General features: G+C 48.0%; 1 protein-coding gene and 1 long non-coding RNA gene across 2 annotated transcripts in view; one reads left to right on the forward strand and one right to left on the reverse strand.

Moving 5' to 3' along the window:
* The window catches only part of LOC135821097 (uncharacterized), a 72,706-nt gene that overhangs the window by 25,838 nt on the left and 24,358 nt on the right, over window positions 1-22,510 (reverse strand). The window lies entirely within an intron of this gene.
* LOC135821096 (uncharacterized protein DDB_G0271670-like) lies at window positions 16,707-21,632 on the forward strand (the record flags this gene model as incomplete). The annotated part of the gene is made up of 3 exons (XM_065334160.1): window positions 16,707-17,181; window positions 21,056-21,159; window positions 21,191-21,632. Coding segments are annotated over exons 1-3 (648 nt in total), but the record flags the coding sequence as incomplete, so codon positions are not given.

The raw sequence follows: 22,510 nt of genomic DNA on the forward strand, positions 1-22,510 counted from the left end.
ATTCACACAAAGTGTGAGTTACGAAGTCTGAATAAAATGTTGAACGGTTTCTGCTGGGATGACCACTACACCATAGCTCAGTGGTTACAGCATCGCTGGCTACAAGCGAGGGTCCCTGGTTCGAGTCTTGGTGGAGTCAGGCAATTTGTTCTTCAGACTGCTCCTGCTGCCATTGCCGTCGTTGCCGATCTTGTCACTCTTCTAGTTGATGCGGTTCCTGTCACTGCCACGCCAGTAAGTGTCTTGTCCGGTTGTTTTTCCGGTGGTCTTGTTAATTGTGATGTGACGTTGCTTGGTGTTGATGCTGCTGCGTTAGATCATCTTGTACCAGGATGATTCTTTGCTGGACGTCTCCTGTTGTCGGATGCGTGCGTCCAGATGTTGACAAGATCGGCAACGATGGTGATGGCAGTCTAAAGCACTGACATCAACGCCAAGCAACAGCAAAGATCGGCACTGACGGCAATGGCAGCGGCTCAAGCACTGACAGCGGCAATGGCTAGGGTCCACACGACTAGCCATTTGGTATCGGATGTGTCCACCGCACAGGCTGATTATTCTGATGTTAGTTCTGATAAGTATGAGTCGTCCATTGCTAGTCATTTGTTTGAGCATCCTGATTGTTGTGTTGTGTATTCAGATGATTTTGTTCGATTGTGTCATGTGTACGCAGTGCTAGATTGTTTTGAAGCCGTATACATCCACACAAAGAAACCCAACCTTTGCAAGCAAGCATAAGCAAATTAAATTCACACTTAGGCTGTTAGGTAGGTTGTCAAAACCTCGTTAGTTATGTCCAGTGATTGTCTCTTGTTGTCGCACTACAAGTCACGCTGATTGAATTTTCTCGCACTTGCACCTTTGTGTCATTATTGGTATGTGTATTGGTCACGCATTTTCGCTGTTTACTTTAGCTATCTTCTTCTTTGCGCTGCTTGACCACCTCCTTACCGTACTTAATTCAGTGTTCCTTTTCCTTTGCCTTTGTTTCATCTGATGAGAAGGCTTGAAAGTATACTTGTGAAACCAAAACTTTCAAGATTTTCGTAAAGAGCCTGAAGTGTGCCCTTTTTACGAGTATTGTCGCATTCTTGTCTCAGAGGAAACTGTCTATATAAGCAGTAAAACAATAAGTTATGATTTTAAATAGTTACTCGGATGATGAGCCAATTTAATTATGGTAAAAGAGGAAAAGGACAACCTGTTACGAGTTATGACTAGGGACCATAGGGCTTGAAAGTGATGACGTCAAAACGGCCAGGGAGTAGTAAGTTGACATCAGATTTCTATTTTTGGATCCACTAAGGTGTGACTTTGCTATTGCCTAAGTATGTGGGTGCATAGCAACTAGTGTTTAAACCGAACACGGATTCTTCGAACGAATAATCTATCGAATAATTTCGCCCTCCATCGAACGAATAATCTACATTCTATCATACGCATGATGGCATTTTTCAACACTTTTCAGCACTTTTTAAGTAGTTTTTTTTTTAAATTTGCTGATTATCGGATTTTGTTATGTGGAGGTGCCAACAGTACATAACCCCCCAGAGTGTGCAACGCCTGATCCAGCTCTGCATAGGGTCTTGGTCGAAAGTGGTCAAAGACCGAAAATCACATTCACTGCATCCATGTTTCCCTCGTATGGAAAGAACAGAAGTACAATGTACATGTATTACTAGATACCGATAGGAGATTAAACCTCGGAGGAGAAGAGATTGAGAAGAAATACTGCGAGCAGATCTACGCAGTGCAAATATCAGTAGGGTCAGCACTGAGCAAAGATCGTGTTTTTTTCGATTTCTGATAATTCCTACGACTATTCGATAGCAATACACGAAAGTGACCATGTCAGTGTTTTCCAGAAAATACTGTCACCTAAGTTGCGCGGTGAAATCCGGCCCGAAGTGCAAAGCCGGCGCCACGAATTGGCGCGAAGCCAGCTCCCATTACATCACTGGCGATTTGTGTGTATGAACTCAACGGTACGCACCTCGCGTAAAAGTTCGGAGTGCACGTGTTGCATACTAAAAACAGTTCAAAATTTCTTTCATTGACTTCACTCAAGCACAGCAGGATCTTCTCGATAGAGGAGTACCCAACATCCTGTTTCAACCTCCCTGTTCGCCGGACATTGGTTGGTTGGTTGGATTTATTTAAAGTCGAACTTATATGAAGATCACTTCTGGCAGTAAAACATTTTAAAGAAACGAGAAAGGAAAAAAGAAGAATATAAGATCAAGAATGTATAGACTGAGCATACAGCTAGCCGGAGACTGAGCATACAGCTAGCCTCGGTATGTATCAGAGCATCAGGATTACTACATACTAGTATTCAAGACAGGGAAGGGGGCTTGCTGTCACGCTACAGTAAGACAATACGCGTGCAACACACCCTTGAACTGGAGGGGGGGGGGGGGGGCGGATGTTTCTCGCATCAGGTGGAAGACTGTTCCAAACGCGTGCAGCAGAAAGAGACACGGGATGAATTCTGGATGGAAGCTGCAGCAGATGTTGTTGGGAGCCGGGCGTTTGGCCAGCCCTAGTCGGAATGACGAAATCTCCAAATAATGCGCTGATCAGCGGCTGCTCCATGGTGGAAAGTAGGCACCGGTACCGGTAGACCAGCGAGCACACTGTCTCACGCAAGAGCTGGTGTACACGAAGCAGGTTGTGTTCCGCATACACGGGAGTCATACGTGTACGGGGTCAGGTTGTACACGACATGAATCCAATCGGGAATGTGTGGGCTCTTCTCAAGATTTGACAAGAAGAGAATAATTCCACATCGCTGCGAGAATGCTGACCAGCTGGTGCAGGCACTGCACCTGGAGTGGGACTTGTTGGCTCCTGACACGGTTTCCCCATACGTGGAGTCAATGTCACGTCGTGTTGAAGCCCTAATCGAAGCAGACTGCTGTTCTGTGTATGAAATAAACTGCTTCGAAATGATCTCCGTCTTCTTTACTTGTGCTGAACTGAAATGAATGTTACACTTGTCTTTGTTTGGTGCGGTTTTTACACTTTGATGTAAGCATGCATGCGTATGAGTACAGCACATGCACAGTTCATATGGCACACGCGCAACTGTAGATCACCAGTGTTGAAATATTTTATTCTCACCGTATGGTGTGACTGTTGTAGAGTAATGACCATCCAGCACTGGTGTTGATCTCTGGGCCTTCGTTTCTGATCACCACTGCCTCCCACAATTTGCGGCTTGCCCTGTCACTGGACCTTGCAATCACAGACACTGCTGAGAAGATGCTGTCCCTGACACTCAGGTTGATCCCTGCTTGCTTAGCTCACAGGTGGTCACCCCATGGCTTCTCCACAGTGCGCCACGAGCTTCAACATTGTGTTCCTCCAGTCTCGTCTCCAGTGTGTGACCCGTCTCTCCGATGTATTTTACCCTGCACAACTTGCATTGCAGACAGTATATCACATTCTTCCTCAAACATATTTTCACTCCACCCGACTTACAAGTTAGACATGGTCCCATTGGGCATCCTCTTCTCTTTGTCTTTCTGATGTTTGGCTCCTAAATGCAGCAGGGCGGACTTTGTGCTGAGTGACAGAGCTGACATTTGAGGCTACCCGCATGCTCGTAAACCACCCGGACTGGTAGCTTGTGCTTCCGGATAGCTTTGCTGACGCTGTGATGCACCCTGTCCGACTTATATGACAGCTTCAGAAACGCACAACATGGATTACCTCGGCGGCGACGCTTGGGTTTCCTTGCTGCTTCTCGGGCATTAACCTTTTATGTACCGCGCCCATCTCGAACCGTAAAAATATAATTACCGTTCGGCGCGCCGCACTTGAACCCGCCGGTCGGCGGCGTCCTTTCTCTGATTGACTCGCGGTTTTTGCAGTGGACAGCTGAGATCCCACTGAACATTTTGATGTATGATATGGGTAGGTCGCCATTTGAAAGTATGGAGACCGATCGCGGCGAAAAGTGCGCTTGGCAAATGCAGCGCTCTGCGATATATCGTCAGGCGAGATTACTGGTCAGTCGGCGACACGCATTTTTCACAAAAATTTGCGTTTCACCTGCTGGGAGAGTATGCGTGTACTCGAGTCTCATCCTGAGCACGTTTTTTCTTTCTTTTTTTCAGCTCCAGTATAGCTGTATTTTTCATTGCAAAGCCCTCCTCGATTGATGTGTTCGTTGTTCAAACGAAGTGGACATTCAATCATGAAGGCAGAGGACATAGGAGCCTGATTGGAGTTTCTCGTGGCATAGGACGGCCACACAGAGACACTTTGGGATTTTCTGAATATAAAATACCGTACGCACGATGCTGAGATCAATTTGTGCGATATCAAATTGTTTGTGATCTACCACATCGAGCAGAACGGGATCCAAACACAAGCTTACCGACGGTTAGGCTGCCGACCTGACTGGACAAATGATCCCTGGCTTCACCAGACGCCAGAAGTCGGACACCATGTCCTTTGCCGCGACGTCCATCTCCAAAAAGAACTCCATCTTCGTCGTGAAAAGGCTTGAAATACTCAATATTCAACTGAGATTCGCGGTCTCACCCTTTCTCAGATCGAATTATTTTTTGTTGTAGCAGTTGCAGGGCAGATCCCTGCCACTACTTCAACAGAAGATGGCTCCAAAGCATGCCTGGAACAAGCCATATCGAGGTTGCAAGCCACCCCTCTCAGCACTTTTTTTGAATAAATTCGAAATTTCAGTGGTGGAAGATATACTATGAAGAGAATTTCAAAAAGTATGTTTCGCGGAGCGATCGCTCAACCTACGTCATTCAAACTTTGCAGGATGGTTCAGACGTACATGCTAGGCATAGACGGGTTGCCAAAGTCGCCTCCGGGGATCCGTTCCCGAGGTGGCTCTGGAGAACACGGATGTTTGAATCGATTTTTCGGGGCAGAGCGACAAGTTGTTTTTCCTTTTTACCTTTAGACGTATGTTTCCTTCCCTTTGGTACAGTTTTTTGTAGCAACCGGGGATGGGTCAGAATGATCTGCCAGTATAGGCAGCCCTGCCGCTGTTCCCCTTGTGGCTGAGGCAGTTGGTATGGATGTTGCTGCTGAAGCCAGTACTCTTGGCACTAGTGCAAGTTCTACTTCTGACCCCCACGAGATTGGCGCTGCTGTTAGCATTGTTGACGGCAACACGGGCAGTCACAACGTGAATGGTGGAACTACCGGTATTGAGGAGCAGCTTGAACTGTGCAAAGAAGAGAATGCACGTCTCAGAGCAGAGAAAGCTGAGCTTGAGGCTATTGCTAGTAAGCCGTGCAAACCAGGCTGGGTACTGGAGTCTGATGACACCGTGCACTACTACACTGGTCTTCCTTCTGTTAAGGTATTTCACTCTCTGTTGGATTTGATATTGCCTCACCTCAACCAGAAAGTAAAATCTGGACGTCCACGCCAGCTGCAGCCCGCCGATGAATTTCTTCTTGTGCTGATGCGTCTCCGGCTTGGCTTGCAGATAGAGGACCTTCAACACCGTTTCAGGCTGAAAGCAAAGTCCAGGGCAAGTAAAATTATAAAGAAATGGATTCCACTTCTGGCTTGCGCATTCAAGCCCCTGCTCGGGTGGCCGTCTCGTAGACGTGTGCTGCAGTGCATGCCAGCTGCTTTCAAGGCGCAGCAGACATACAAGAATGTACGTATTATTCTGGACTGTGCCGAGTTCGAGATGGAGGCACCATCATCTCTGTCTCTGAACACCATGACGTACTCCAGCTACAAAGGCAGAAACACCGTGAAGGTGCTTTTCGGTGTCACCCCAGATGGCTTCGTCTCCTTTGTTTCACGAGCATATCCCGGGTCAATATCCGACAACTCCATTACGATAAAGTCAGGAATTCTTGACATGCTCAGTCCAGGAGATGATATCATGGCTGACAAAGGCTTCACTTTGTCCAATTCGGAGCTCCAGCCGCGTGGGCTGAGAGTTGTCGTGCCACCGTTTCGTTGTGGAGCTGTGCAATTCTCAACACAAGAGGTTGAGACAACCAAGGTCATCGCCAACCTCCGCATTGTGGTAGAAAACTGCATCATGCGCACACGCTATTGCAGGTTCCTCCGGAACCGAATTCCGGTGTCGTCTGTGCGGACTGCTTCAGACATTGTCCTCATTTGTGCCGTGCTTGCAAATCTCCGACCACCAATACGCTGATTGGGTTTAGGTGGGAGCCTTTCTATGTTCTACATGTTCTTTACGCCATGTAACAGTGTGAATTGGCGCGCGTGTGTGAGGACCGGTGAATGCGAGTATTCCGCCCTGTACCTCTTCGTTGTTGTGTTGCCCACGCTTCTCACCTGTTACAGGCTTATAAGCTCTGTACCACTGCGCTGGAACGAGAGCTGTTGCACTGCATCCACGTGATAACTATAATTATCTTCCGTTTTACGGTTTACACCATCGTTTAGTCTTTATACAGCATACTATTAGTTAGTTTTCTTTGTTATGATTTCTTTTTTTCTTTTTCTTTTTACCAGGCGTGGGCCATCCCCTGAATTCATAGGTGCCAAACATTCTTTTTTCTTTAGTTTTTTTTCTTATGATTTCTTTTTTTCTTTTTCTTTTTACCAGGCGTGGGCCATCCCCTGAATTCATAGGTGCCAAACATTCTTTTTTCTTTAGTTTTCTTTCTTATGATTTCTTTTTTTCTTTTTCTTTTTACCAGGCGTGGGCCATCCCCTGAATTCATAGGTGCCAAACATTCTTTTTTCTTTAGTTTTCTTTCTTATGATTTCTTTTTTTCTTTTTCTTTTTACCAGGCGTGGGCCATCCCCTGAATTCATAGGTGCCAAACATTCTTTTTTCTTTAGTTTTCTTTCTTATGATTTCTTTTTTTCTTTTTCTTTTTACCAGGCGTGGGCCATCCCCTGAATTCATAGGTGCCAAACATTCTTTTTTCTTTAGTTTTCTTTCTTATGATTTCTTTTTTTCTTTTTCTTTTTACCAGGCGTGGGCCATCCCCTGAATTCATAGGTGCCAAACATTCTTTTTTCTTTCTTTTTCTTTTTACCAGGAGTGGGCCATCCCCTGAATTCATAGGTGCCAACTCTTTTGGACTGTGACTGCAGATGCACATTTCGCGCGAAGTCTTTATACAGTAACAAGTGTTACGGTGTACTTCAAAGTTGTTCTTTAAAAACTAAATGCTGTGCTGCTCTATGCCTTTATGCTGAATGCTGAAACCGCTGAAGTAATTGTCTTGAGTCAAGGTGGGGTTAGCCAATAGTCTCGAGGTCAACAGAAGTTGCAGACCGAAAGAAAACTTGGCATGGCTAGAAAATATATACAAGAACACTGCGTAGATGTGCGGAACTGGAATGAGAACTGTCCATCTAGCTGACTTGTGCATGGCCGGGATACACAATTTCCCGAGCAAGATGCTGGCTGAAGAAGGTCCGTAGCTTCCCCTCACATTCATTCCAGAAATCGGGATTGAAGCTTATCCGTTGCACGAACAGGTCACCTGATGCTGCCATACAGGCAAAGTCACACCACACGCGGCCAGCACACGCCATTTGACCTCGCACTTGGTAGTGGTAATTGTGATTTTGCTTGAGGCGGAGCTTGCCGTTGATGTCCTCCAGGCAGAAGTTTGACTTCTTCAAGCTGTCAACTAGGTTGCCATTGACACTTGAGAGGTATTTCACCTCTAGCAGCCCAGAGGAAGGCTCACACGACCAATCAGACACGAGTCGGTCAGGGCTGGCAGCAAGGTATCCTTCTTCTGGGTGAATATGGAGACCAGTCTCTGATATGTCCACCAACTCCTCTTGCTCCTGCTTGAAGGCAGCATACCGCTTGACAACGACTGGTTCCTTCATGCGGCCTTGCGCCAGTGATGTTACGTGCACGGGCGGATCAGTATAAAGCAGCTGCTTGACAAGGGATGACATATACCCAGAACGGCGCTTGCAAATGAGGCCAAATTTTGATGCCGTCAATCTGCATATTCGTTCCGTGTACCATGTCTCTGACTGATGCTGCTGGCTGGTGCTGTGGCAAACTTGCTCTCGCTCAGCTTCATTTAGACTAAGTGCCGTTGACAGTAGCTCACACCAAGAATCAATATCAGCAGGCGTCGGTGGCACTGCAGCACTATTGATCACGTCAAACACGACACCAAGATACTGAGGCAGACGAATTGGCCTTGGGCGAGCACTGGCGTAAAGACTCTCCACGAGCTGAGGCACAGCAGCAGGGAGGATGCTACTATCAGGTATGCTACTGTCAGGATTTCCACTCTCATCGTCAGAGGAGGAGTGGCCGGGTCGGAAATATCGTAGAAGGACCATGGATTGCTGCGAATCTACCAAGTCCGCATGCAGCTTGATATGCAAGGGGAAAGTGTCCAAAGTTGGCAAAACCTTACTCTTGTCTACGGGCTCTACAGAACTATCAGGCTTTACAGGGGTGAAATTCTTGTCCTCAACAACTTTCTGAAAATCCAACCGCTCCATAGGCAATGTTGGATCAATGTGCCGGGTAGGTATCCCCCACTGCCTAGGTAATGACGTTCTGGACACATCCGGCTCCGAAGTACTGCTGCTCCCAGGTGCACCACCATCCAAAGAGTTAAGGAAAGCTCCAGCTGCACAAAGGTAGTGAAAAATAGCACACTGGTGACTACACTTACCTAGCCCAGCTGTACATTTGCAGGTGTTCTGCAGCAGGTCGAAGTTAGTGCAGTTGATGGCCAGGAACACCTTGTGTTTTTTATCCTTCGTCTGGCTTGCCCAACAAAATGCACTGACTACAGCATCATTATCCGCTTCAGACAATGATATTGTCACAGCATGAACAAAACCCTCCTTTGCAAACTTCTGCCCTCTCTTGAACGTTCTACCACTACCAAAAATTCTCTTTATAGTTCCAATCGTCAAACCTTTGAAAGGTTTCAGAGAGTCAAACGGCAGATCCATGCGACTATCCACACTATCGCTGCTACTACTACAAGTCCTACTCTATTCCTACACTACCACTAGAAGTCGGCAGCAACAAACAACTACCATGTACCAATACACTAAAAGGAAGGAAACGCAAGTCATGCCACAAGCAAAACAAAACACACAAACACATCAATCCATGTGTCTCTTTGCCCCGAAAAATCGATTCCGAGCTCCGCGGTCTCCAGGGCTATCTCGGGTACGGATCTCCGGAGGCGACTTTGGCAACCTGTCTATGGAACCACAGAAGATGATAAAATCATAGCTGACACACAGAGTCACACACACAGCAGATTCGTGTGCACAGATACTAAATTAGTGGACGTCGTCATCTTCTTCCCGCTGATCTCAAATGTGCTATTTCGCCTGACGTCACAAGTTGCCAATTTGGATCGTGTTTTCGTTCCGTCACGCTGCTGCTAATAGAGATATAGCCTTCTCCAGCTAATGTCGACATCCTCTAGTCGTGGTAGACACCTGGAGAGAGCTGAAGCAGCGATATCTCCTCAGAATCTGAATCGAAACTGCCAATTTTCATCGCTGAAGCCATCACAGCATTCGCTCTCCAAGTAGCAGCGAGAGGGAGGGCAGCGATGGCATAAAATCACCACGGCAGGCGGAGGTCATCCCCTAGTAACTATTTCTTGTCTTCTCAATCACCAATCCTAGCTCGACGTGAGTAGATCAGCAAAAACTGCATATCTCAAATCTGAAATGATTGCAATAATTTGAATACTTGACGCAATTGTTTGCGTCTGGTAATTAGACGATACATCCGTTTTCCGCCCCTTCTGTTGCTGTTCATGCATGCAACTAGTGCCTGTGGTATCCTTTTGTCACTGTGCGTCCCAATGGCCGTCCCTGATACGTCTATACTTTATTTCAAATGTAGCGATCTCAATTGTCAGAATTACGCACAATTGGCTCATAATTGGGTATTCCGTGTATGCCCTCTATTAATAGCTGCATGCTGGATTACAGTATGTTGACAAATGGACCCATTCATTACTATAGATTCAGAAAAACATAACTTGCACTTACAAAAGGCGTCTAGATTTTATGCTATAGGTCCATCATTGACGAGGAGTACCCTACGCATACATTAGATGCGCGGTACATAAAGGGTTAATGATGAGGCTCTCTGGATAGTAGTTGAGTTGAAGTTGGTCTTGAATTTTCTGTTCACTTTCTTCACACATCGTGTCATTGGAAGACAGACGTTGTGCTCTTTCAAAGAATTGAGACTTGGCAACTGCAAGTTTGATGTGATGGGACACAGCAAATGCGTAGTCTATCAGCAATCCACTATTGCATGGATTTTGGAAGAGCTTGTACGTCATCTGGCCCGACTGTTGTATGGCAATCGTCACGTCCAAGTTATCAATCCAGCCTTTGCTACTGCTGAGCTCGTAGGTGAACTTGAGTCGGTCGTGTCCTGCATTGAAGTGCTGTATTAGCTCCAAGAGGCGTTTCTCACCGTGGGTCCAGAGAATGATCACATCATAAACGTACCGTTTGTACAGCACAGGCAGAACCGGTAAATCGGCAAGAAGGCGCGTTTCCAGAGAGTGCATGAACAATATTGCGAATGGTGGTGCTAGATTATTGCCCATTGCAACTCCCTCTAGCTGGTGGTAAATTTGTCCCCGAACCTGAAGAAATTGTTACTGAGAACAAATTGAAGCAAGTACTTGACTTCCTTTCTTCATCGTCACACCTTTTTGGCGGTTGTTTAAACCCACGCTGCTTGAGCTTCCAGAGTTTCCAGTCGCCCACAGTGTCAGAAACAGTCTCGTTGTCTGAAACCTCCACCTCTTGAGGCTGGGCTTGCTGCCAGCGCAACGTGTAGGCCATCCGTTCGACAGACGTAATCACCTCCGAATGCTCACGATCCGTAAACTTGCCTGTCGAAGGAACAAAGCTCGGTCCAAGCTCCAGAATCCGCCTGGTGCTGTCCGGCACACAATCATCCACAACCAATGCCCGCTGGACACTGGATCCATCACATGTCGCCGCACTACTGGTCCGAGCGCCAAGCTGGGCTTGTGATGCGGCTTGCGTAATTTCATGCTCTTGCTGGCCAGCTTCTGCACGAAGCTTGCCAAGCTTCCGGGCTAGCCTTGCATTTGCATCGATGCGCTCCTTAGTGGCTACGCAACTCTTCATGGTACGGATCCGTATGTAGTCCTACCGAGAGGATGACCAGAGCTTGTCCCGAAAGTGCGTGCTCTGTCTCAAGCGAAAGTCCTTCTCTGCACGCTCAGAAGACGGAGGCAGTACTGGTGTCTTCTTCTTTGGCGGACTTGCTTGTGCCTGGAAGACCTTGGCTGTCAGGTACCCTGGGTTATAAATCGCGGAATAAAGTTTTCCCTCCGACATTGTAGCAGAAATGACCACTGACACTCGCTTCTTTGCAACTTGCACGCCCGTTGCACATATATTTTATTCACCTAACAATCCAGGCGTGTACCTGAAGTTCGATTAAAAGTTAATTTGTGCTCTGTGCCTTCACTCGTCTACCACTACATTGGTGGCAGCGGTGCGTGAACTCGTCCCTTGACTATTTATGGAACGCCAGTCTCGTTTTTAGTACCCACTACATTGGTGGCTGTGGTCTACCTAGTCAGTCATCAAGTTATGGCTCAACCTGCTGCTGCTCCCACAGCTGCTGCACCTGCCGTCGCTGCTCCTGCTGCTACATTGTACGTGAAGTGTGTGGGTAACAGTGAGGTCTGCATCCCACCCACCAGTGTCGATTAACACAAAGTGTGAGGAACGAAGTCTGAAGAAAATGTTGAACGCACTCTGCTGGGATGATGACCACACCATAGCTCAGTGGTTACAGCATCGCTGGCTACAAGCGAGGATCCCTGGTTCGAGTCCTGGTGGTGACAGTGAAATTTTTCTTCAGACTGTCCCCGTTTGTGTCTTTCCCTCAAATTTGTGAATTTTGTATACTTCCTCCGCTAAGCAAAACTTCCTTTTTAGTGTTTTTAGTGTTCTTGCCCTGATACTTGCCATGATAGTTTTATTTGCAGTAGCTGGGAAGCTGGGAAGCTAGTATCTGCTGTGACCACCATTATTTGCGATGACTTCCTGCAGACGGTTTGGCATGGATGTTGCTAAACTCGCCACATCGGCAGATCCGAGCCTTGTGCAGCTTATCTGCAGTTTGGCAGTTGTGTGCCGCCATTCATCGTTTCAGCAAGCTCCAAATGTTCTCGATCGGGTTTAGGTCTGGTGAACGAGCAGGTTGAAACGCAATGATCAGCATGCCGTTGTCGAGGATGTGCTGCTGCGCGTTAAGTGACAGAGACACAGCGCCGAGGACGTGCACCTTCGCCGGATGCTGTGACTGCTCAAGAACAGGCACAGAATCGCGAGGAAACCAGAACATGATTCGACCGTCGGGGCAGGCAGCGAAGCAAGCTTCGTCGGCGGATACCGTCTGGTCGAAGGCATGGTCTTGGTGGACGATTGCCCACACAAGACGGTGGAGCTTGTGTGCCTCTGTGAGGACGACTTTCTTATGCGGAAGCCAATGCGATGGGATTCTGATAGGCCCCGTCTCACCTGCCTAGCACCTACTGCTGGACCGACATTAGCCAAGTCGGCTGCTGCTTTCTCGCTGCTGGAATAGCGGTTGTTTTCAACAAAATGTTGTATGTGCTGAAGTCCATCAGGGCCTAGTGTGGGCTAAGCGCCACTTCCCGCTTTCGTCTTCACTGTAACACCAGCCTCGACCTTCTCTTTCTGCTCGTATCTCCATTGCTTTGATGTTTTGCTCGCTTACCGGGGTTTTCTTATAGCCGGTCAAGTCATGAACGTGCCTGCTTCCTAACCCAGGTCGGTAGAGCGCATCTATGTGCTCTCTTCTGCACAGTTCTTTTCCAGGGAAATACTGGTGGTTGGGGACGTTCCTCATCTTCCTCAGATTACACCACGAATGCTTCTTTGCACAACTCTTGTTGCAATGGTTAACACGTGGCGGTGAAGGGGGGGGGGTGGGATTCCGCAAAGGTTAGCCATTGGCGAGTGCTGTGTTCTTTAGTGGGAAAGCTAGCCATTGGCTAGTGCTGTGGTCTTTAGTGCGAAAGCCATCCACTTGTTGGAAACGCTTCGCACGTCTTCGCACGTCTTCGACCAAGTCGACTTCCAACATACTCATATCAAAAATACCAAAAAAAGGATGCCTGGCCCCGTACCATTCGTATATGGGTGTTTGCATCGGATCCACATGACTGTGCCCTGCATGGCAGTGCATGCAACGCTCTGTACGTGCTGAGCACTCTGAGGGCGCTGGCCCCAGTCAATTAACCGGATTTCCATGTCCACGACAGTAGTTTGTACGTGAAGTGTGCGGGTTACAGTGAGGTCTGCGTCACACCAACCGGTGTAGATTCACACAAAGTATGAGGTACGAAGTCTGAAGAAAATGTTGGACGGTCTCTGCTGGGATGACGTCTACACCATAGCTCAGTGGTTACAGCATCGCTGGCTACAAGCGAGGGTCCCTGGTTTGAATCTTGGTGGTGACAGTCAATTTTTTCTTCAGACTGTTCCCATTTCTTGGTCAGGTGCATTTTCTGCTTCAATGTCGGCTGAAACATTTAGTTCCATATTTTACCATGTGAAGTTCATCCACCGTCCGTAGAGGGCTCAATTTGCGAAAGGGAAAGAGTGGGATACAAACACAGCAGAACGAGCAGTTGCAGTTTCGTAACTCCGAGTTTCACGAACTTAACCGATCATCAAACTAAAATTGGTAATAGTTTCGTAACTCCGAGTTTCACGAACTTAACCGATCATCAAACTAAAATTGGTAATGACCCTGCCAGGCTATAATTATACATGTACCGTGAATGTGGCAAGTCCAGCATAACAATTACCATTATGATATATAGCGCGACACAGCGTATGCGAGAATGTTTTAGTTATCTGCAGGTTATTGCCAAATGTACGCGTCAATCTGGAGAATAATAATTATAACAATGGCTCGAAGATTTTAGCAATGGATCACTTCCCTTGATATACTAGTACTCTTCTCGGATAGCATTCTCTCTTTCTCTTTCTCTCTTTCGTTCTTTCTCTTTTCAATTCCTTGTTTGCTTACCATGGTATTGTTTCTGCCCGTAAAAGTGGTTTGGTCAGTAGTAGTAGTAGTAGTAGTAGTAGTAGTAGTAGTAGTAGTAGTAGTAGTAGTAGTAGTAGTAGTAGTAGTAGTAGTAGTAGTAGTAGTAGTAGTAGTAGTAGTAGTAGTAGTAGTAGTAGTAGTAGTAGTAGTAGTAGTAGTAGTAGTAGTAGTAGTAGTAGTAGTAGTAGTAGTAGTAGTAGTAGTAGTAGTAGTAGTAGTAGTAGTAGTAGTAGTAGTAGTAGTAGTAGTAGTAGTAGTAGTAGTAGTAGTAGTAGTAGTAGTAGTAGTAGTAGTAGTAGTAGTAGTAGTAGTAGTAGTAGTAGTAGTAGTAGTAGTAGTAGTAGTAGTAGTAGTAGTAGTAGTAGTAGTAGTAGTAGTAGTAGTAGTAGTAGTAGTAGTAGTAGTAGTAGTAGTAGTAGTAGTAGTAGTAGTAGTAGTAGTAGTAGTAGTAGTAGTAGTAGTAGTAGTAGTAGTAGTAGTAGTAGTAGTAGTAGTAGTAGTAGTAGTAGTAGTAGTAGTAGTAGTAGTAGTAGTAGTAGTAGTAGTAGTAGTAGTAGTAGTAGTAGTAGTAGTAGTAGTAGTAGTAGTAGTAGTAGTAGTAGTAGTAGTAGTAGTAGTAGTAGTAGTAGTAGTAGTAGTAGTAGTAGTAGTAGTAGTAGTAGTAGTAGTAGTAGTAGTAGTAGTAGTAGTAGTAGTAGTAGTAGTAGTAGTAGTAGTAGTAGTAGTAGTAGTAGTAGTAGTAGTAGTAGTAGTAGTAGTAGTAGTAGTAGTAGTAGTAGTAGTAGTAGTAGTAGTAGTAGTAGTAGTAGTAGTAGTAGTAGTAGTAGTAGTAGTAGTAGTAGTAGTAGTAGTAGTAGTAGTAGTAGTAGTAGTAGTAGTAGTAGTAGTAGTAGTAGTAGTAGTAGTAGTAGTAGTAGTAGTAGTAGTAGTAGTAGTAGTAGTAGTAGTAGTAGTAGTAGTAGTAGTAGTAGTAGTAGTAGTAGTAGTAGTAGTAGTAGTAGTAGTAGTAGTAGTAGTAGTAGTAGTAGTAGTAGTAGTAGTAGTAGTAGTAGTAGTAGTAGTAGTAGTAGTAGTAGTAGTAGTAGTAGTAGTAGTAGTAGTAGTAGTAGTAGTAGTAGTAGTAGTAGTAGTAGTAGTAGTAGTAGTAGTAGTAGTAGTAGTAGTAGTAGTAGTAGTAGTAGTAGTAGTAGTAGTAGTAGTAGTAGTAGTAGTAGTAGTAGTAGTAGTAGTAGTAGTAGTAGTAGTAGTAGTAGTAGTAGTAGTAGTAGTAGTAGTAGTAGTAGTAGTAGTAGTAGTAGTAGTAGTAGTAGTAGTAGTAGTAGTAGTAGTAGTAGTAGTAGTAGTAGTAGTAGTAGTAGTAGTAGTAGTAGTAGTAGTAGTAGTAGTAGTAGTAGTAGTAGTAGTAGTAGTAGTAGTAGTAGTAGTAGTAGTAGTAGTAGTAGTAGTAGTAGTAGTAGTAGTAGTAGTAGTAGTAGTAGTAGTAGTAGTAGTAGTAGTAGTAGTAGTAGTAGTAGTAGTAGTAGTAGTAGTAGTAGTAGTAGTAGTAGTAGTAGTAGTAGTAGTAGTAGTAGTAGTAGTAGTAGTAGTAGTAGTAGTAGTAGTAGTAGTAGTAGTAGTAGTAGTAGTAGTAGTAGTAGTAGTAGTAGTAGTAGTAGTAGTAGTAGTAGTAGTAGTAGTAGTAGTAGTAGTAGTAGTAGTAGTAGTAGTAGTAGTAGTAGTAGTAGTAGTAGTAGTAGTAGTAGTAGTAGTAGTAGTAGTAGTAGTACTAGTACTAGTGGTAGTGGTAGTGGTAGTGGTAGTGGTAGTGGTAGTGGTAGTGGTAGTGGTAGTGGTAGTGGTAGTGGTAGTGGTAGTGGTAGTGGTAGTGGTAGTGGTAGTGGTAGTGGTAGTGGTAGTGGTAGTGGTAGTGGTAGTGGTAGTGGTAGTGGTAGTGGTAGTGGTAGTGGTAGTGGTAGTGGTAGTGGTAGTGGTAGTGGTAGTGGAGTGCGGATGGAGATTTTGCTCCTCCGCAGTTTCCTCCGCAGTTTTCTAATTGTTGTATCCACTATCCAAGTCAATCGGTTATTAAACCTACTTGATTACTTTCGTCTAGGTATCAGGAGTCGGCTCCAGTAGTTTTTACCGCTGTGGGGTTGTCCAGTCCGCTATTCCTCCTTCCAGCTGGTTTTGTTTTACCTGGCGAACCGGCCATTGTGCTGTAGTTTCGGGTCGCTTTCCGTGCCTTCGCCTTGGGCCTTGGAAGTGACGTGAGCTGGCTTGCTGTGTTGTGCTTCGCGGCTGGGTGCTTTCCCGCATGGTCTGTCACGAGTGACGTGCGAGGTGCTGTTCACACCTCGCGTCGCTGTGCGGCTTCTTCTGGCAGTGCTGCAAGCTGCATGACATGTCACGGCGTGAGGCTTCTGCTGGGCCCTGTTGCTCCTGCAGCAAGAAAAGTGGTACGTGCGGAGCATGTTCATGCAATAGGAATGGACGCTGCTGTGTCAATTGTTACCCAGGTCAGATTGGGCGCTGTAGGAATTTTTTGCATGATGTTGGTGGATCGGAGGTGCCTCAAGGCCTTTCTGCAGGTCATCCGCCGGCCTGGAGTGGACGAAGAGTGCAGCCTTCTCGACCGGGTGATTCCGCTGCTGGCCGGACCGGTGGCGTGCCTCGAGAGGTACGGAATACTTCGGTATCCAGGCCCCCGTCGTCGGCCGCTGCATGCTCTGGTGTAGCACCGGCGCCTGGATTCGCAGGATCTTCCCAATCTTATTTATCTGCGCCTGCGGCTCCGTCTGTGAAGTCGCTGCGGGTGGATTTGCCTGTTCCTGTATGCTCGGAGACTGTTTCTGAGTACGCTGCCGCCTCTTCGTCCGCGGGTGCTTCTTCTGATCCCACTGCAGCTTCCCGGGTACCTGTGTCTGCGGCGCCGGCCTCTGTGGGTCCCGGTTCGTCTGGACAGCCTCAGGCGGAACCATCCTGTTCACCAGCATCGCTATATCAGCCATCGCATGTTCGTCTGGCCCCTCTGCGTCCGGAAAAGCAAGCGTCGCGTGAGCCGAGTACGGTGGTTGAGGGTGGCAGTAACTCATCTGCAGATGAAGGGTTTTGGAGTCAGACTACTGATGAGACTGTGAGCATGTTCGATTCTGCATACCGTGAAGTCATCTCATGGAGAAGAAACGTGTTTATGGTCCCCTTCGGCTCGGAAGGCAAAGAGTTCGTCAAGGAGATTGCACGCCTCATTGGCTTATTTACGGATGGCTCGGGTGCTCGGGCCTTTGCGTGGTCGGCGGTGGTCGTCGCCTGTCATCTGTTGTTGCAGAAGCCGTTTCGTGGATCTGCGGCTAGCGACCACAAGACGTTTTTGGCCAAGCGGCTTGGGCTGTGGACTGCCGGAGATCTCTCTCCATTGCTACGGGAGTCCCGATGCATTCAGGCTCATCTCTCTGATGCAGCCGTGGGTGATTCGAGTCCACGTGCTTTGGACGATGTTCGCTTAGCGAACATGGTTTTCAATGACCGAGTTGGCAGTGCTGCCCAATACCTGGATGCTGATGGTGCTGGTGGCGTTCTTCCCCTGGATGAAGAGGTGAGTGGGAAGTCAGTTCTAGAGCACCTGCGGGATAAGCACCCTGCTCCCCAGCCGGCTGATCCAGACATCCTACTGGACTGTAGCCCCGACCCCCCGGATCCAGTTATGTTTGAGGCGATAACACCAGCAGCTATGAAGAAGACGATATTGGGAATGAAGGGAGCTGCTGGACCTTCGGCTTTGGATGCGGCTGCCTGGCGTCGGATGGTTGGCATGTTCAAGTCAGCTTCTGACGAGCTCTGTTCGGCCCTCTCTCGCGTGGCCAAATGCCTGTGCACGGAGAGGCTGGACGCTTTGCATCTGCGCCCGTTTCTGGCAGCGCGACTGATACCACTGGATAAGCGACCTGGCGTGCGGCCCATCGCTGTGGGTGAGGTGTTTCGGCGTGCAGTTGGCAAGGCAATCATGGCGGCGATTGAGAAGGATGTGGTGATTGCGACGGCGCCAACCCAGCTGTGCGTCGGGATACCATCGGCATGTGAAGTGGCTGTGGAGGCGCTGTCATCGGTATTTGCCAAGGAGGAGTCAGAGGCAATACTCCTCGTCGACGCCACTAACGCCTTTAATTCAGTGAACCGGGCAGCTGCACTGAACAACATACCACGCGTGTGCCCAGCTGCAGGGCGGGTATTTGTGAACACGTACCAAGCGGATATCCCCCTGTACCTGGATGGTGGCGAGACACTCTACTCAAGAGAGGGCACGTGCCAAGGAGATCCACTGGCCATGGCATTTTATGCTTTGGCTACCGTCCCTCTGGCCAAGCATCTGTCCACAACATGCAGTGGTTCCATGCAGGTGTGGTATGCTGACGACGATGCCGCTGTGGACCGCGTTGTGGCACTCGGTGAGTACTGGAACTGCATCTCGGCTGAGGGCCCGAAGTATGGCTACAAGCCTAATGCTGCCAAGACCGTGCTCCTCGTCAAGAGCCATCTGGTGTCAGACGCTGAGCGGGTATTTGCTGGCACTGGCATCCGGATTTGCTCTGATGGCGTCCGGTATCTCGGTGGAGTCATCGGCAACACTGAGTTCTGTGATGGGTTTGTGGGAAGCCGTGTGGGTGACTGGTGTGCTTTAACCAAGAGGCTGGCGAGTGTTGCAGAGACCCAGCCCCACGCGGCTTACCACTTATTCATCTCTGCCATTCAGTCTCGGTGGTCATACTTGCAGCGCGTTGCTAATGCTGACGGGGCACTCTACGCACCCCTGGATCGCGTCCTAAATGATCAGCTGCTGCCTGCATTCACGGGCCATTCTGTGCCGGTTGAGGGAGGTTTGCGAGCACTGCTTTCCCTTCCAGCAAAGCTTGGTGGTCTTGCGGTCCGTAGCAATGTGTCACGGGCGGCTGCTGAGCGCACCTTGTGCCGAGACGCCATTGCACCCATGGTGGAGTTGGTAGTCGGTGGCACCTCCACGCATGAGGTGTCGTCTGTGGTAGCAGCATGCAGGACATTGGCTGCAGGTGCTCGGGCGGCGCGCCGTGTTCAGCAGCGGAACTTGGCAGAGGAGATCCGATCCGGCCTCCCGCCCACGCAACGGCTACTGGTAGAGGTCGCAGGTGAAGATGGCGTCTCAAGTTGGTTGACGACTCCACCTGCGACTACAATGCCTGGGACCGTTTTCAGCAGGACGGATTTCCGTGATGCTGTGGGCCTACGATATGGCCTTCCCTTGGAAGGTTTGCCAGCATCATGCGTGTGTGGCAAAGACATGACAAGCCACCACGCTATGACATGCCCCTGTGGCGGGTACCCAACGCAACGTCACAACGAGGTTCGGGACCTGCTGGCTAGTGCCATGTCCGAGGTGGCGTATGATGTCGAGTTGGAGCCTGTTCTGCTGCCTCTCGATGGTGAGACGGTCTCAGGTATTAGAGCTGATGCCGCTCGTGCAGACATACGGGCTCGCGGTTTCTGGACGCGACAGCAAAACGCCTTCTTTGATGTTCGGGTTACCCACCCAAGGCCGTCTTTGCTGTCGCGTTCGGGAGTAGCGAGCCAGTTGTCTGACAACGAGAGGCAGAAGAAGCGCCAGTACTCGAGCCGGATCAACAACGTCGACCGCGGTTCGTTCACGCCGTTGGTTTTCGCCACCAATGGGCAGTGTGCGCCGGAGGCGTCAATATTCCTGAAGTCGTTAGCAGCTCAAATCAGTGAGAGGAACCGTGATCTCCCCTACTCACTGATCATGCGCCAGCTTCGTGCCCGGATCAGTGTGTGCCTGATTCGCTGGCAAATAACTTGTCTGCGGGGGTCACGGCACTCGTACCGCCGAAGGCTCATGGGTGCTGGTCATGGCGGTTTTGTGGTGGAGTGTAGGGCCCGTGCCCACCTGGCTGTTTAGCATGCCTGACCTAACTGTTTCATGATATTGTCTGTATTTTTGTTGTAGCAATTTTGCTATTATATGTTGGTCATGATTTGATGGTTGACTTGCCCGTTTTCTTTGTGTACCTTATCTGGTTTTCTCTTGTCTGGGTTGTTGGATGAGTTGGGTAAACGGTGCTGCTTTGATTGTGTTTGCGGATGCGGGTTTACTCTTTGTTTTGGTATTCGATAGTTGACTTGATTCTTTTATTTTATTTTCTTATTGGATTTTCCGATTTATTTGATTTGATTTTCCTATCTACGATATACTTGATTGGATTTGTCACCATTGCTTTCTTTGCTTCCGTTTTTTGAATTCTTCATTCCGGCACCCAGTTTGTTATCAAATAAAGTCAACGTTCTCAGTAGTAGTAGTAGTAGTAGTAGTAGTAGTAGTAGTAGTAGTAGTAGTAGTAGTAGTAGTAGTAGTAGTAGTAGTAGTAGTAGTAGTAGTAGTAGTAGTAGTAGTAGTAGTAGTAGTAGTAGTAGTAGTAGTAGTAGTAGTAGTAGTAGTAGTAGTAGTAGTAGTAGTAGTAGTAGCAGTAGCAGTAGCAGCAGCAGCAGCAGCAGCAGCAGCAGCAGCAGCAGCAGCAGCAGCAGCAGCAGCAGCAGCAGCAGCAGCAGCAGCAGCAGCAGCAGCAGCAGCAGCAGCAGCAGCAGCAGCAGCAGCAGCAGCAGCAGCAGCAGCAGCAGCAGCAGCAGCAGCAGCAGCAGCAGCAGCAGCAGCAGCAGCAGCAGCAGCAGCAGCAGCAGCAGCAGCAGCAGCAGCAGCAGCAGCAGCAGCAGCAGCAGCAGCAGCAGCAGCAGCAGCAGCAGCAGCAGCAGCAGCAGCAGCAGCAGCAGCAGCAGCAGCAGCAGCAGCAGCAGCAGCAGCAGCAGCAGCAGCAGCAGCAGCAGCAGCAGCAGCAGCAGCAGCAGCAGCAGCAGCAGCAGCAGCAGCAGCAGCAGCAGCAGCAGCAGCAGCAGCAGCAGCAGCAGCAGCAGCAGCAGCAGCAGCAGCAGCAGCAGCAGCAGCAGCAGCAGCAGCAGCAGCAGCAGCAGCAGCAGCAGCAGCAGCAGCAGCAGCAGCAGCAGCAGCAGCAGCAGCAGCAGCAGCAGCAGCAGCAGCAGCAGCAGCAGCAGCAGCAGTAGCAGTAGCAGTAGTAGTAGTAGTAGTAGTAGTAGTAGTAGTAGTAGTAGTAGTAGTAGTAGTAGTAGTAGTAGTAGTAGTAGTAGTAGTAGTAGTAGTAGTAGTAGTAGTAGTAGTAGTAGTAGTAGTAGTAGTAGTAGTAGTAGTAGTAGTAGTAGTAGTAGTAGTAGTAGTAGTAGTAGTAGTAGTAGTAGTAGTAGTAGTAGTAGTAGTAGTAGTAGTAGTAGTAGTAGTAGTAGTAGTAGTAGTAGTAGTAGTAGTAGTAGTAGTAGTAGTAGTAGTAGTAGTAGTAGTAGTAGTAGTAGTAGTAGTAGTAGTAGTAGTAGTAGTAGTAGTAGTAGTAGTAGTAGTAGTAGTAGTAGTAGTAGTAGTAGTAGTAGTAGTAGTAGTAGTAGTAGTAGTAGTAGTAGTAGTAGTAGTAGTAGCAGCAGCAGCAGCAGCAGCAGCAGCAGCAGCAGCAGCAGCAGCAGCAGCAGCAGCAGCAGCAGCAGCAGCAGCAGCAGCAGCAGCAGCAGCAGCAGCAGCAGCAGCAGCAGCAGCAGCAGCAGCAGCAGCAGCAGCAGCAGCAGCAGCAGCAGCAGCAGCAGCAGCAGCAGCAGCAGCAGCAGCAGCAGCAGCAGCAGCAGCAGCAGCAGCAGCAGCAGCAGCAGCAGCAGCAGCAGCAGCAGTAGTAGTAGTAGTAGTAGTAGTAGTAGTAGTAGTAGTAGTAGTAGTAGTAGTAGTAGTAGTAGTAGTAGTAGTAGTAGTAGTAGTAGTAGTAGTAGTAGTAGTAGTAGTAGTAGTAGTAGTAGTAGTAGTAGTAGTAGTAGTAGTAGTAGTAGTAGTAGTAGTAGTAGTAGTAGTAGCAAGAGTACATAAACCAGAGTGTGCAACTCGGGATGGTTCCTGTGGGAGCGTAATTCGTGCACTACGTCATTTCTGACGGCATGGTAAGCCACAGGTACGGTGAAAAGTTGCGTAACCAGTCGCGGTGGTGCAGTTCACTGAGTTTGTCCTGATTCCGGTTTTTTGAGACGGATAGCCTGGTGACTTTACTTGTCGGTGGATGTACGCAGCGTACACAGTCACACAAAACACCGAAATCCTGAAACAGGACGTCTAAAATCAAGCAAACTTGGCTGATTTCCGGGCTATGAAACATGAAAATTTGAGCTCTACGCAAGTCGCGGCTTGGCTGATCTCATCAGGGTGACGTAGTGCACGAACTGCGCTGTTTCAGATCTGATATGCACAGTTGCACACTCTGGTTTATGTACTCTTGGTAGTAGTAGTAGTAGTAGTAGTAGGAGTAGCAGTAGCAGTAGCAGTAGCAGTAGCAGTAGCAGTAGCAGTAGCAGTAGCAGTAGCAG

Source organism: Sycon ciliatum, chromosome 7, assembly GCF_964019385.1.
Source record: "Sycon ciliatum chromosome 7, ocSycCili1.1, whole genome shotgun sequence".
NCBI classification, from domain to species: domain Eukaryota; kingdom Metazoa; phylum Porifera; class Calcarea; order Leucosolenida; family Sycettidae; genus Sycon; species Sycon ciliatum.